The following is a 16,343-nucleotide window of genomic DNA, read 5'->3' as shown; positions in this document are numbered from 1 at the left end:
AATCAACTCCAGGCCTTTAAATCTGCTTAACTGATAATGACATAACAGAGGAATTGCCCACACCTGCACATCAAGTAGCCTTTGAGTTAGGTGTCCAATTACATTTGGTCCCTTTAAAAAGAGGTTGGCACATTTTAGGGAGCTGAAACTCCCGAACCCTTCGTCCCATTTGAATGTGGATGCCCTCAAATGAAAGCTGACAGTCTACACATTATGTTCATGTCCATCATATAACTATAATTGGAATAAACAGGTAAAAAAACAAAACTTGTGTCACTGTCTAAATATATATGACCCTAACTATTCCTGCCACTGATGGAGCAACAGAGTGAAGTGTTCACAGACAAGTGAAGCTTCTCAGTCTCAGAGCAGGACCTGAGCGACTGAACACTTTTACATTATTTCCCCATAAATAATGGCACACTTTGATAGTCACATTCACAGGAGCAGACCAGGAACATTTGCACTGACGATCTCCTGAAGAAACATCATGGGGGTGTCACTGCATCTCCTCTTCTTCTCCAGAACAGTCAACTCAGATTTTAGAAACTCTGAAGTTTTCTGACACAAAAATATAAAATGTGGAAGTTATTGTTCAACTCAAGCCTTAAATACTGAACCGTATGTGTAGGTTTACGATACACGTCAGCTTTTAGATGGCTGAGTAGTCAGAAGCAATAATGAAAAAGTATGCAGGGAGATGTCACAGCAGGCCAGTACCTAACCTGGAGCTCGGCGCAGATACAGACAGCAGGACTCAAGTTTGACGAGACTTTATTTACAATACACACAGGTGGAAACTAGACAGGAGGGGAACGCGCATGGTGCGTGGAACTAGAGCACGGGTCTCTGAAATAGAGTATAATAAGGGAAGCCGGGGACTGCAGACAAAAGGTAATATGACAGTCAGATCTTTTCTTCCTCACGTAACTATAAAGTACTTGTTTCAGACAGATTCAAATGAGGATACGGGCCAGAGTCAGGGGCCACATCCTTTTGTAGGCCCAGTTTGAGGGCCTCACATTGAAGAATTGAAGGCTACTCCACATATGACACACAAAGGTGTCCTCCTTTCCCCCAGATCTAAAGGATGGGTCAGGTGTATCCTATCCCAAGATTCATTGCACACCGGTGTTTGAAAACATTGTGGTGCAGACTGTCAAAGCCAAGCATGGAATATTCAGCAGCAACACCTGAGTGAGTTTAACTAACATCGTCATTCTGCTGTCAGGTTTCTGTGAGGCAGAGTAAATCACACAAACGATGCAATTTGTGTAAGATCCATAGCTGTATTTCAAATAATGACTGAACAAACTCAGGCTGCTTAAATTTGTCTGGCCTATATTCTTATCGTTCTTTTTCTTACTTTATGGAGGCCAAAACTGAATTGCACACTTTAGTGTGCATATTATCATCAAATGCATCTTTGCTTAAAACTGTAAAATTACAAAAATCTCTCAAATCAAACGTACTCTCCTGCACTGCGAAAAGCCCTCGTGCACAGTTTGGCATTGACTTGGTTGAGGTTCAATCATTATTTGCTTTATTTTAAATGAACCAGATCATTCAATATGGCACAGAAACAGTGGCACAGTCTAAATTTCTCTCTCTCGCCGCCCTCACCCCTAAAACTTCTCCCTCTTCCTATACCACCAATTGCCACATGTTGCCATATCATTTTTTGATTGTTTGACATTTATTTAGGCCACAAGCAGAGTGCTCGATAGCTTTGGCCTTAGGAAACACAATTTTTATAGTTTCTTCCAGCAGTGAAGGTGACGATAGAAATCAGGAAGAAACATTAGCATTTAGTTTGAAGTCCAGTTTCAACAGAAGTTGAACTGGAGACAGCAACTTGTTGAAATGTCATCTTAAATTGGTCATGTGATTTGGACGCGCTGGTGCGTCTGTCAACCCCACAGGGTTAAAAGTTGGTAAGTAGGCGTATACCTATTAATGACATCAAAGTCTGTTAACATGTTTCATTCTCTGAGCCTCATCAGCCTCTTCTGTAGGACGTCCATCCACCATCCTGGCCTTCAGCAGCGCCAGACCCTTCTTGCAGCCTCCCTCTCTCTCTCTCTCTCTCTCTCTCTCTCCCCCCCCTTTTTCCTGGTCTACGTCAGCCTTTCAGCCTGGTCAATTCAATTCAGTTTTATTTACACAGCACCAAATCACAACAACAGTCACCTCAAGGCGCTTTATACTGTAAGGTCGACCCTACAATAATCCATACAGAGAAAACCCAACAATCATATGACCCCTATGAGCAGCACTTTGGCGACAGTGGGAAGGAAAAACTCCCTTTTAACAGGAAGAAACCTCCGGCAGAACCAGGCTCAGGGAGGGGCGGGGCCATCTGCTGTGATTGGTTGGGGTGAGAGAAGGAAGACAGGATAAAGACATGCTGTGGAAGAGAGACAGCGGTTAATAGTAACTAATAATGGCACCAAATATATGTAATTGTAATTCACCAACATACACCATGAGAATTTGCTCACACTGTTGGTGTATGAAACACATTTTTCCTTCTCAGTATTTGTTACTCAAATCATCAAAGGAATCATTGTCCCATCCATATTCTTCCACTTTTCCTTGTCGGGGTCGCCGGGGGGCTGCAGCCTATCCCAGCTAGAGCCGGTAGATGGGAAATCACTGCTCACTCATTTTAACATTAATTATTGTTTATTTACACATTTGTCACATATTTAGATTCCATTTAGTTTTGTTTTACAATCAGCTTTTGCTAAATAATAACAATAAAATATAAATGTACTTCATCGTGTTTATGGACATGAAACAGCAACTTTAGATCACTGACCACAGCTGGAAAACTAAAGTCATCCATCCATCCGCTTCCGCTTATCCTTTTCAGGGTCGCGGGGGGCGCTGGAGCCTATCCCAGCTGTCATAGGGCGAGAGGCGGGGTACACCCTGGACAGGTCGCCAGTCTGTCGCAGGGCTAACACACAGGGACAGACAACCATTCACACTCACATTCACTCGCACATTCACACCTAGTGGCAATTTGGATTATCCAATTAACCTATCCCCACCAGCTGCATGTCTTTGGACGGTGGGAGGAAGCCGGAGTACCCGGAGAGAACCCACGCAAACACGGGGAGAACATGCAAACTCCACACAGAAAGACCCCGGCCTGATGTTGGAATTGAACTCAGGACCTTCTTGCTGTGCGGCAACAGTGCTAACCACCGTGCCACCGTGCTGCCAAAAAAAAAAACTAAAAAAAAGAATAAGCGGAAGTGGATGGATGGAAACTAAAGTCATATGAAAGCTAAAATATAACATTGCTTTAAACTTTCACTTACCACAATATGACATTTGGAAAAACCAGTAAGTTTAAAATCATTAGTCAAACCTTTCCACACTACACTATGATAATTGCCCACATGACCCCTTAAACCAGCTAAATGTTTGTCTGTAATTTTCTTAATATACAATGTTGTTACACTGGTGCTACTGGAAATCTTTGATGTGTTGTAATGGGACAGTTTCTGATCTCCTCAGCCTGACCTGTATGCGCTCCACAGGATCATATTCTCTCTGTTTAATCTCTTAGTACTTCTTGTACTAAGTTTTCTTTTTGTTTAAAGTGTCCTGACTGTGTTCTGTGACCACGTTGTGCAGAGAACTCGTCTCTGTAAATGATTCTAAGTCTTACTAGTCAAACACCCTGCAGGCTGCTCCTCTTTATGTTGTTTTTGGCCTGCAAAGACCAACTGTTTGTGTGAACGCTTTAAGATCCCACAGCAGTGGAGAAAATTGGAGCACAAGTTACTTTTCAAAAATTATTTTTCATTATTTAAATACTTGGTTATATTTTTTATTTGCCTTCTCCTTGATTAATTAAAATATCAGTTTCATGTTTCTCTTTCAAAAGAAAAAGATATAATTATGTAATATACAATAATTGTAATATAAAGTAATCTGCTAATAAAGTAAAAATTCTTAGCTCTACTCAGTTTGATTGACAGGACAGATGATCAGTGGTGCAGCGTTTGTACCATCATCATTAAGCTCGGGACTGAAATATGGGTGGAGCTTCTCTGTGAAGGAGCAGCCAGTGAACGAGTAGATCAGAGCTGCAGCATCTACGTCATAGAAGGAGACCAGACCCTCCTCATAGTCCACAAACACCCCCACCTTCTGAGGAGCAGACTTGAGAGAGAGGTTAATTTGGGGATCTTCACAAGCACTGTACTCACTTCCATCTCTCAGCCACACAGTCCAGAAACCATCCTCGGGGCTCATTGACATGCTCTTTGTCCTGTTGATCGACTCTGTGGCCACTCCTACATCCCAGTCAGTCTTTCCTTTAACCTGAACCTCAAAGTAAAATCTGCCTGAAGAGAAACTCTGCTCTCCTAAAACATTAACAAAGTAAGTAAATCTCTTTGGGTTGTATGGAAGTTTCCTCTTTCTCCTCACCTCACTGCAGTGTACTTGTTTTCTATCGTCAGACAGGATGAGCCAATGATGTGCTGTATCAGGATCCAGAGTCACGTCCACTGCATACTGCTGGACCCCCTTCAACACCGCAGCATGATTCAGCTTCTTCATGTCTTCCCAGAGTGTCTTCTCCAGCTGAGCCACAGCTCTCCCCACGGTCCCCTCACATGATGGTGGACGGACTCTGACCGCTGTCCAGTCCTTGGTGGGTGGAGCAGCTTTCAGGGAGGAGAAGCTTTGGAGGAGGTGGAGGTGGTCTTCAGAGTGTGAGAGCTGCTCCACCTCAGAGCTTCTCTCCATCAGCTCAGAGATTTCCTGTTCCAGATCTTTGATGAGACCTTCAGCCTGTTTCTCTGTAGCTTCCTGTTTGTCTTCGATCTCCTTTATGAGCTCCTTCAGGCGTCTCTCAACAGACTCCATCAGAGCCGTGAGGACCTGAACACCTTCTGCTTTCTGTCTGTCTGCAGCATCTTTACTCATCTTCACCGACTCTTTGATCTCCTGAATCTTCAGTCGTCTCTTCTGGATCATCTGCTGAGTTTCAGCTTGTGTCTTCTCCAGCTCTGCCTTCTTTCCTTCATATTCTTCTCTCAGAGGAACAAACTCATGAGCCTTGTGATCTAGAACAGAGCAGAGCATGCAGACACATGTCTGGTCGGTCTTACAGAACAGCTCCAGATGTTTATCGTGCTTCCTACACATCCTGCTTTCCAGGTTCTCCACAGGCTCAATCAGCTGATGTCTTTTCAGACTTGTAGCTGTCAGATGAGGCTCCAGGTGAGTCTGACAGTAGGAGGTCAGACACACCAGGCAGGACTTCAGGGCCTTCAGTCTGGTTCCAGTGCAGACGTCACAGGGAACTTCTGCTAGTTTGGCAGCTTGTTGCTCTGAGCTGCTGCTGCTGCTGGCTTTCTGCTGAGATTCACGTCTGAACTGAGCAACCATCTCAGAAAGCAAAGTATTTACCCTCAGCTGAGGTCTACTGTTGAAAGTCTCTTTACACAGGGGACACTGGCAGCTGTCATTAACATCCCAGTTCTGAGTGATGCAGTTTTTGCAGTAGTTGTGTCCACATGATGTGGTGACTGGATCAGTGAACACATCCAGACAGATGGAGCACAGAAACTGATCTTCAGACTGTAGATTGGTGGCAGCAGACATGTCTGCACTCTGAAGAAGGAAGAAAAAAAAACATTAAACAAATGGTTTCTCAGCCAGCAGAGTAAATGATCTTCTTACCTAGACAATGCACAAAGAAATAATGAGAAGAAGGAAATATTGTCTTGTTGTTTCAATTAAAATACAAATAAATTGTATTTATATCCTTTGTTTGTCCTTGAACAAAGGATCTAGGGCCAGATTTACTAATGTGTTTCGCCTGTGCAAATTGGGTTTTGTCGATCTGTGGAACCATCCATCTTCATCCGCTTTATCCGGGGCCGGGTCGCAGGGGCAGCAGCCTAAGCAGAGAGGCCCAGACCTCCCTCTCCCCAGCCACCTCCTCCAGCTTATCCGGGGGAACACCAAGGCGTTCCCAGGCCAGCCGAGAGATATAATCCAGCGTGTCCTGGGTCTGCCCCGGGGCCTCCTCCCGGTGGGACATGCCCAGAACACCTCACCTAGGAGGCGCCCAGGAGGCATCCTTGTCAGATGCCCGAACCACCTCAGCTGGCTCCTTTCGATGTGGAGCAGCAGCTGCTCTACTCTGAGCCCCTCCCGGATGGCCGAACTTCTCACCCTATCTCTAAGGGAGAGGCCAGCCACCCTTCGGAGGAAGCTCATTTCCGCCGCTTGTATCCGCGATTTCGTTCTTTTGGTCACTACCCACAGCTCGTGGCCATAGGTGAGGGTAGGGATGTAGATCGACCGGTAAATTGAGAGCTTCGCTTTTACACTCAGCTCCCTCTTCACCATGACGGACCGGTGCAGCGTCCGCATTACTGCAGCTGCAGCCCCAATCCGTCTGTCGATCTCCGGCTCCCTTCTCCCATCACTCGCGAACAAGACCCCGAGATACTTGAACTCCTCCACTTGGGGCAGGAACTCATCCCCGACCTGGAGTGGGCACTCCACCCTTTTCCGGCTGAGAACCATGGTCTCAGATTTGGAGGTGCTGATCCTCATTCCCGCTGCTTCACACTCGGCTGCGAACCACTCCAGTGGGAGCTGGAGGCCCCCACCCGATGAAGCCAACAGAACCACATCATCCGCAAAAAGCAGAGATGAGATTCTGAGGCCACCAAAGTGAAAGCCCTTCGCCACTTGGCTGCGCCTAGAAATCCTGTCCATAAAAATTATGAACAGAACCGGAGACAAAGGGCAGCCCTGGCGGAGCCCATCACCCACCGGGAACGAGTCCAACTTATTGCCGGCAATGCGAACCAAGCTCTTGCAACGGTTGTATAGGGATCGAATGGCCCGTAGCAATGGGCCAGACACCCCATACTCCCGCAACACCTCCCACAGGACACCCCGAGGGACACGGTCGAATGCCTTCTCCAAGTCCACAAAACACATGTAGACTTGTTGGGCAAACTCCCATGCACCCTCAAGTATCCTCGAGAGGATAAAGAGCTGGTCCAGTGTTCCGCGACCAGGACGAAAACCGCATTGTTCCTCCTGTATCTGAGGTTCGACTAGCGGACGATCTCTCCTTTCCAGCACCCTGGCATAGACTTTCCCAGGGAGGCTGAGGAGTGTGATCCCCCTGTAGTTGGAACACACCCTCCGGTCTCCCTTCTTAAAGATGGGGACCACCACCCCGGTCTCCCAGTCCACAGGTACTGCCCCTGATCTCCACGCAACATTGTAGAGGCGTGTCAACCAGGACAGCCCTACAACGTCCAGAGCCTTCAAGAACTCGGGGCGGACCTCATCCACACCAGGGGCTCTGCCACCAAGGAGTTGTTTAACTGCCTCAGTGACGTCGCCCCCGGAAATTGGCGGGTCATTCCCCTCATCCCCAGACTCTGCTTCCTCCTCGGAAGACGTGTCAGTGGGATTAAGGAGGTCCTCGAAGTATTCCTTCCACCGCCTGACAATTTTCTCAGTCGACATCCGCAGCGCTCCGCCAGCACTATACACAGTGCAGGTAGAGCACCGCTTTCCCCTCCTGAGACACCTGACGGTTTGCCAGAATCTCTTCGAGGCAGTCTGAAAGTCTTTTTCCATGGCCTCTCCAAACTCCTCCCACACCCGAGGTTTTGCTTCAGCCACTGCCCGAGCCGCATTCCGCTTGGCCTGTCGATACCTGTCTGCTGCCTCCGGAGTCCCACAAGCTAACCAAGCCCGATAGGACTCCTTCTTCAGCCTGGTGGCTCCCTTCACCTCTGGTGTCCACCATTTGGTTCGGGGATTACCACCACGGCAGGCACCAACCACCTTGCGGCCGCAGCTCAATGCAGCAGCTTCGGCAATGGAGACGCTGAACATGGTCCATTCGGACTCAATGTCCCCAGTCTTCCTCGGAATGCTGTTGAAGCTCTGCCGGAGGTGTGCGTTGAAGATCTCGCGGACTGGGGCCTCTGCTAGACGTTCCCAGCACACCCTCACTACGCGTTTAGGTGCACCAGGTCTGTCCAGCGTCCTCCCCCGCCACCTGATCCAACTCACCACCAGGTGGTGATCAGTTGACAGCTCAGCCCCTCTCTTTACCCGAGTGTCCAGAACATATGGTCGCAGGTCTGGTGATACGATTACAAAATCGATCATCGACCTACGGCCTAGAGCGTCCTGGTGCCACGTGCACTTATGGACACTCTTATGTTCGAATAAGGTGTTCGTTATGGCCAAACTGTGATTAGCACAGAAGTCCAATAACAAAGCACCGCTTGGGTTCAGATCAGGGAGGCCGTTCCTCCCAATCACGCCCCTCCAGGTCTCGCTGTCGTTACCCACGTGAGCATTGAAGTCTCCCAGCAGGACAACAGAGTCTCCAGGTGGAGCACCTTCCAGCACCCCCCCAGGGACTCTAAGAAGGCTGGGTACTCTGAACTGCCACTCGCCGCATAAGCGCAGATGACAGTCAGGACCCGTTCCCCGACCCTAAGGCGCAGGGAACAAACCCTCTCATCCACCGGGAAAAACCCCAACGTACCGGCAGCAAGCTGAGGGGATATTAGAATACCCACCCCAGCCCGCCGCCTCTCACCAGGGGCAACTCCAGTCTGAGACAGAGTCCAGCCCCTCTCCAGGAGACTGGTTCCAGAGCCTAAGCCATGCGCAGAGGTGAACCCGACTATATCTAGCCGGTACCTCTCAACCTCACGCACTAACTCAGGCTCCTTCCCCACCAGAGAGGTGACATTCCATGTCCCTATTGCCAGTCTTGGCAGCCGGGGGTCAGTCCGCCAGGGCCTCCGCTCCTGGCCGCCACCCAGCACACAATGCACCCGACCCCTATGGCGCCTCCTGCGGATGGTGGGCCTGCGGGAGGATGGGCCCATGCCTCCTCTTCGGGCTGTGCCTGGCCGGGCCCCATGGACTAAGGCCCGGCCACCAGACGCTCGCCCTCGGGCACCCTCCCCGGGCCTGGCTCCAGGGCAGAGCCCCAGTAACCCTATCCCGGGCAGGCTAAACTGTTCCCTCAATGTTCTCTTCATAAGGGTCTTCTGAATCGCTCTTTGTCTGGTCCCTCACCCAGGACCAATTTGCCATGGGAGACCCTACCAGGGGGCAAAAGCCCCCAGACAACATAGCCCCTGGGATCCCTGGGACACATAAACCCCTCCACCACGATAAGGTAGCGATTCACGGAGAGGGATCTGTGGAACCAACAACCCAAAACAGGAAGTCTTGATGGTCTCTTTAAAAATTTGTGATCCTATGGGTCTCACACAACAGGCAGTGCAGAACTTATATTGGAGCCAATGTGGGCGAGTGTACTCACCAGGGCCCTGCCCTGGAACCAGGCACAGAGATGGTGCCTGGCTCAGCTTTATTGCTAGTAAATTCAATTAATCTTCAATTCAGTTTTATTGATATAATAGTCCAAATCACAACAGCAGTTGCCTTAATGCTCTTAATAGTATTATAATTATTATTAACAACCTTAAATAGTATGGTTCCCAGCTATTTAAGCAAACTCTTTAACATATACAACCCCAAAAGAACACTGAGATCGTCTGGCTCTTAGTACAGCTGAGGTGTCGATTAAAGCATAGAGAAGATTGGGCCTTAGCAGTTGCAGCACCTAGAGGCTGGAATAACTTGCCACTTGATATTTGTACTTCAGAGTCTATACAGTTTTTCAAATCACGCCTTAAAACTCACTTCTTTGATTGGCTGTTAATTCGAGTTCAGTTTGAGTACCATCAGGGTTTTTTTTATTTCATGTTGTAACAATATATCACATTTGCTTCTTCTTATGTTTTGTTTAATTGCATTTATTTTTATATGGTTTTCTCTTGTTCATTTGCTAACTCTTAAAGCACTTTGGTCAACTTTGTCATTTTTAAATGTGCTATAGAAATAAAATTGACATTGACCATGCTTCACTCGAGGGATGGTATTGGGTAGACGTGCCTGGTTTCCTCTAGACATAAACCTTGGCATTCAGGCTGAGGTCTGAGAGTCCTTCGCCTGCCTTTTGGCAAACTCCAAGTGGGGTTTTACTGAGGAGTGGCTCTGGCTGGCCACTCTACCATACAGCTCTGACTGATGAAGAGCTGCAGGTGGTCATCCTTCTGGAAGGTTCTGCTTCTGGATCTCTTGCAGAGTGACCATCGAGTTCATGGTCCTCTCCCTGTCTAAGGCTCATCTACCCCGATCGCTCAGATTGGACGGGCAGCTAGCTCTGGCTAGAGTCCTGGGGTTCCAAACTTCTTCCGTTTATGGATGATGGAGCCACTTTGCTTGTTGGGACCTTATTGCCACAGAAAGATTTCTGTTCCTCCTGTGCCTTGATATAATTCTGTCCCAGAGGTCTAAAGGCAATTTCATGACTTGATTTGTGCTCTGAGATACACCATCAACTATGGGACTGTATATAGACAGGTGTCTGTATGTCCAGTCACCTAGATTTGAATTGCTATAGACTTCTGGTTTTGGGGACCGGGGCGGGGACACCCTTTTAACCCTTATTTTGCACTGCCATACACTTTGCTAGAGCATAACACACATATTTAGTGGTCCCTAGTAATTATTTATTTATTCATGAGGAAGGTTATCCCAGGTTCTGTCCATTTTCATAATAAGTGATAGTACAGGTAAAACAGAAAAATGTGGTGCTTTACATCATAAAGATTGTAATATGTAATATAAATGGTCTTTGAATTTGTGTTATACTGGAACAGCACTAATTCTGACTGGAGACTGGGTTTGTTATTACAAACCCACTGCTCACCAATAGCATGCAATCCTGAATTCACAGTGCTAAGGTTTCAAATCTATGAAGTATAATATCTGGCTGTCAAATAAAACAAAGAAAGTAATATTCAGTAGTTGTCACGGTTTGCTGGGGCAAGCCGTGTGGAATTATGTAGGACCAGGACGCGGCAGCTCTGGTGCAGGTGAGTATTTATTAACGAAAGAAATACAAACAACAAAGCCACTGGGAACATGAAACTGGAGCCTAAACTGGGTAAAACTAACAAAACAAACCAGAAACGAAGATGCAGGGAGGTCCGGGGAAATACACATGGAGAGATGCAGGGAGACCGAGGGGAAACAACACAGACGAACCAGCAACTACTATGACAGAAGACACAACTTAAATACACTCAGAGAACACAGGGAGATTACACACAGGTGGGGAACACAGCTGGGAGTGATTATCGTGACGAGACTAGGGAGGCAAACTGAAAACACTCACATAAGATGCAGACCTTTGCAATAAAACAGGCAACACATACACGCAATGACGTAACACACCAACTAAACACAGACTGGGGGAAACAGAACATAGGAACATGAACCATGAAACAGAAGAGTACAAACACCCAGGTAACCAAAATCACAGAATACTAATAAACTAAACATAAACACGGAGTCGCAGACTCCGGACCATGACAGTAGTATTTCAGCAATGTTTATTTTTAATGTTCACAGTTCACAGCTGAACCATACTCTGGGTATAAAATAATAATAAAGTGCGTTTGTCTCATTTCAAGTAAAATGGGTTTTACATTCAAAGATAACAAGTTATTTTCAAATAAATGCTTAATTACTAATTAGGCCCCTCTGACCACTGGTGTTGGCCAGAGGGGCCGATGGCGCGATATGGCAGCCTCGCGTCTGTCAGTCTGTCCCAGGGCAGCTGTGGCTACAACTGTAGCTGCCTCCACCAGTGTGTGAATGTGAGAGTGAATGAATAGTGGCATTGTAAAGCGCTTTGGGTGCCTTGAAAAGCGCTATATAAATCCACTCCATTATTATTATTATTATAAAAATAATGACAAGATGTAGTTTGAGTTTCATCTTTTCTTCTTTTTCCTTAACTAGACTTCACACGTGAACCCTCTCAGCTTCAACCCTTCTGTTTCTTTGACTTACTTCTTCAGATTTCTGCATCTGGTCTTCATGCAGTTTTCTTCCACATGCGCTTTGAATAAATTATGTGACAAGCTGAGTAGCGCCACATGGAATTAGCTTCAATGCACGCGATTGGTCTGTGTGCTTCCTGTGTACATAGACTAAAAATAAGGCGGTGCAGATTAAAATAACTATACCGTAAATATGACAAAAGTTGTGCAGAGTAAAATAGAAACTCTCCATTCAAATCTAGTAACAGGTCAGGTCCTCTAAGAATGGGACTGGGACTATATTCCAACTGCGGTTCACCTATTGGTGACCCAGGTTTTTTTTTTAGATTTGACTATAACATGACTCCAGTAATTCAAATGTATTTGACTGATTTAGGCTACGTTCACACTGCAGGCGAAAGCGCATTAAATCCGATTTTTCTGACCCTATGCGACCATCTATCCGATCATGGTGTGACAGTGTGAACGGCACAAATCCGATATTTTCAAATCCGACCTGCATGGGTCACTTTCGTATGTGGTGCTGAATCCGATACATATCTGATGTTTCAGAAAGCGACTGCTGTTTGATGGTCATGTCGCATTAAATCCGTCTTTTACGTCACTGACACAAGACAGACGCCAATTATCAGCGCCGGAGAAGACATCGTGAACACTTCCTGGCCATCCAGTGTAGATGTCAGTGAAACTGTTGGGAAGACAACGTTGGAGAAACGTGAACATTTTGTTTGTTCTGTATAATCTGCAGATTGTGACAGAAATCTGCAGCTATTCTTCGAAGCAGCGCTCCTCTCTTAAACAGTAATAAGGATCATTATTTTGTTATTTACATTATTATGTAAATAACAAAATAACTTAAAGCAAAAATTGGGAAACGTGAAGTCCGAAGTCTTTATATTAAGGCCATCAGTCAAACAATACTGTTGCTCTGGGACTAAACAGTGTGTGACGTCTTCTTTTGCGCACGCGGCCGCTTTGAGCGTTCACACTAGAGCGCGTTTGCTGTCGCATTTTATTTGTAGTGTGAACGAGCAGACAAAAAAATCGGATTTGATCAAAAAATCGGAATTGAGCATCAAGACCTGCAGAGTGAACGTAACCTTGGATTCTCATAAAAGGAGGGATGAACAGCTGAAGCAGTGGCGGTCCTAGCCTGTTTGGTGCCCTGGGCGAACACTCCCTCTACCCCCCCCCCCCCCCCCCCACCCCCCCACACACACACACACACACAAACAAAACATATTAAGGATTATACATTAACATAAAACTGTTGTACACACACACATATGAAAAGAGAGAGACTATGCATAGTATGCAAACGGCTTCTTCATACAATGAGAACAGGATGAATCAACAATTGACACTGACTAATTAATATTAAAATCTGTAACATAATGTATTGTTTGAAGTTTAGTCTGTTACTGTTGCTATTTTTACCATTTCTTCTTGGAGCAACTGTAACCCACATATTTTCCTCAGGGATTAATAAAGTATTCTGACTCTGATTGGTTCAGGATGACCTGCCATTATCCAATCACACATCTGCTTACCTGCATCTGTCGCTCGTTTCTCCTCCTCTTCTTTTCTCTTTTTTCTAAACTGAGCACCTGATGGCTTTGAACTGTTTTTGTCCATCTTGGTTTTCATTTTGCCCTCCAGTATGAACACAAGTCCCGCAACCCGAGGATCACCACAACATAACCTAACACACAGTTCACAGATTCACTTTGTCTAAGGTTTATTTCTGGGATTTCACACAACCCAGGATTCAAATCATGAATCCATGATGGGCTTGGATTTACAACATTATGAATGAAATGTGCTCTATTTGGAAGCAGCAGGCCCCGCCCCTTTCGACGGGTTGTGTGTGAGACTTTAAATCATCAAACTGTAAATTTTAAATTGTTATTGATCCTTTACCCCGAGTCCTAAAGTGTAGATTTATTTTCTTACTCTTCTTATATTTATTGTTTGTTTACTTGCACTGCTGTAACTGGAGCCTCGTCGTCTCGTCTCTATATGCTGGACTGTCTGTAGCGGAGATGACAATAAAGTTTACTTTGACTTCAGCAGCGCGCAGGCGCACCGAGGGCTCTCGCACTCACTTTTCGCGTGTAGAATTTCTAAAAAACATCAGTGCAAATGATAAGTCTGTATCATGATGTCTGGTGTTTTCGTGTTTGTTGGTTTGTTTTTATGTTGTTTTATTTTGTTAGTTGGTTATTAGACGCTGCTCCAGCCAGCCAGAGAAGCCCCCGCCGCCCCGCCCTCTCCTCTCTGCGCCGCAAGCAGCAGGTGCACCTCGCAAACGGAGGGCGCCCTTACTCCCAGCAAAGGGGCGACAGAAAACCGATCGGTGCCTGTGACATTCCCGATGTGCGCGGGCTGATGTCGGGGCAGCATGAGTACAAGCATTTTTTTTTTTTTTTTAGCCGATGCCCGTGATGCCGCCCCGGGCAACCGCCCGTGTCGCAGAAGATTTGTGTAGAAACAGGAAGCGTGATCATCTGTACTCACCCGTGTTTGACAGAAGCTCTGCTGTGTGAAAATGAATGTGATGAACTGAGTTTGATGTTCCTGTGAAGAGATTCAGATTTGTCTGAGCTCAAACTTGTTTAGAGACAAACAGGACTTGACTGTAGCTTTTTCACAGAGCTTCTTTCCTTCTCATTTATAATTTTATGGTTTATACTTATTAACAAGGAGCAAAAGTGGGACACGCCCTGGCAAAGCAACAAGATAAAGATTTAGTTAGATTCTTTGATTTAATTTATTTGTTTGATGTTAAAGTGGGGAGCCTCTCAGGCACTGTGATCACAGAGGAACATTTTTACGATAAACTTCTTTTTCTCTGTTCAGCAAATGCCGTCGAATGAACACTTATTTTATCCTTCGGAGAAGGAACATGTTTACAGTTGGATTTCCTGCCACATAGACAGGAAGTCACATTTGGTTTGGACTCTAAAACGTGTCATCTGTACTCACCACTGTCGGACAGAAGCTCTGCTGTGTTGTTGAGACAGTTTAATGCTCTTGTTTCAGCTGCAGCTCTCACTCAGTTTCATTTCTGGATTCTGACGTGGAAGCAGTCGCATTGCAGGTTTGTGGGAGGGGCCGAGCACAAGGACCGTCAGGTTTTACTGTGAAGGATTACAACTTTCTTTCCCCTCTGTCCAACAAATGCAGTGCGAGTCAAAGCTGTGATTAAATCAACTTATTTTATCCTTTGAGAAACGAGCATTACAGTTAGCCTTCCTGCCACAGACAGGTGAGGATCTTCATTTACTTTGGACAAAATAAAGCCGGTGTCTTCCTGTTTTTCTCCTGCCGAGCAGGTCCATCATCCTGTCATGAACCTCAGGTTCGCACAAAGCGTGGACACAAACACACTGTGTAAATATTTACAAGAGTTTTTATTGAACAGCAGAGATTACTGGGAAACGGGGATATTGTAGCTGGAAGGGAAAAGGGCGGCCCTAGAAACCGGATCGCAGAGAGTCGCAGCGAAGAACTAAGACATCAGAAGGGAGATGACAGCAATGCAGTTTCTGTGCTGGGCTCTGAAACCTGACTGAAACTCTTCAAATAAGCCATTCCTCTGCAGATGATCTGTTAGCTGTTTGACAACTACTCTTTCAAGACAGAGACGGATCAAGAAAATTTGGGGGTCAAAGGGCAAGAGACTTGGTAGGGTGGTACAGCGGTCCCTCGTTTATCGCAGGAGTTACGCTCCAAAAATAAGCCGCGATAGGTGAAATCCGCGAAGTAGCCAACTTTATTTTTTACAATGATTATAGATGTTTTAAGGCTGTCAAACCCCCTCACTGCACACTTTATACTCTTTTCTCAGACAGGCGTGAACATTGTCACACTTTTCTTTCTTGTTTAAACTCTCAAAGTTCAAACCTACGTAGAAAAATGAGTCCAGTATTATAGGATGAAACCAAAGGTCAAACCCTGTTTTCAGGTCCAGAACATGAGAGTAGAGCAGCTGCAGAGAATTCAACATTAACGAATCAACGGTACGGAAGTAGAGGAAGCAAGAACAGTAACTTCTACCTTCCCTTAGCATGGCGAGAAGTCCAACTTTTTGTGCGATGGTTAGCATCGTCCTCTGCCTTTCAGGTGCTGCTGCACAGCTGCCTTTGATGGCGCAAAACGTTTCGTCGACATTGTTGTTTGTTGGGGAGAAAACCTACAAACAGTCCAGCACTTCAGAGTCACGCTGCTAGGACATGCCCGTCGTTGCCAAGTTACCTGCTCCTCCCAGGCTGATCACATCCACCTCAGAGGTGGTGAGAATAAACACGAGACCTCCATGATGCTTCAGTGTGAAAACTGTGACGTTTCACTAACGGCGCACCCTGGTGGTAAAGAACACCACGAAACGGG

General features: G+C 46.2%; 1 protein-coding gene across 1 annotated transcript; it reads right to left on the bottom strand.

Annotated features, from left to right (window-relative positions):
* Nucleotides 1-2,219: 2,219 nt before the first annotated feature.
* On the bottom strand, nt 2,220-16,252 carry LOC112434960 (E3 ubiquitin-protein ligase TRIM21-like). Its single transcript, XM_076885429.1, has 3 exons — nt 14,937-16,252; nt 14,469-14,528; nt 2,220-5,640 (listed from the first exon to the last, which is right to left on the bottom strand). Exon 3 carries the CDS (start codon nt 5,629-5,631, stop codon nt 3,976-3,978), a length of 1,656 nt encoding a protein of 551 aa, XP_076741544.1. The 5' UTR covers nt 5,632-5,640; nt 14,469-14,528; nt 14,937-16,252; the 3' UTR covers nt 2,220-3,975.
* Nucleotides 16,253-16,343: the final 91 nt, after the last annotated feature.

Source organism: Maylandia zebra, linkage group LG6 (assembly GCF_041146795.1).
Source record: "Maylandia zebra isolate NMK-2024a linkage group LG6, Mzebra_GT3a, whole genome shotgun sequence".
In the NCBI taxonomy this organism is placed as follows: Eukaryota; Metazoa; Chordata; class Actinopteri; order Cichliformes; family Cichlidae; genus Maylandia; species Maylandia zebra.
This window is presented reverse-complemented; position numbering and strand designations above follow the sequence as displayed.

Excerpts from the sequence above, each read along its gene's own strand:
- LOC112434960 (XM_076885429.1), bottom strand. The coding sequence starts at position 5,631 with ATGTCTGCTGCCACCAATCTACAGTCTGAAGATCAGTTTCTGTGCTCC.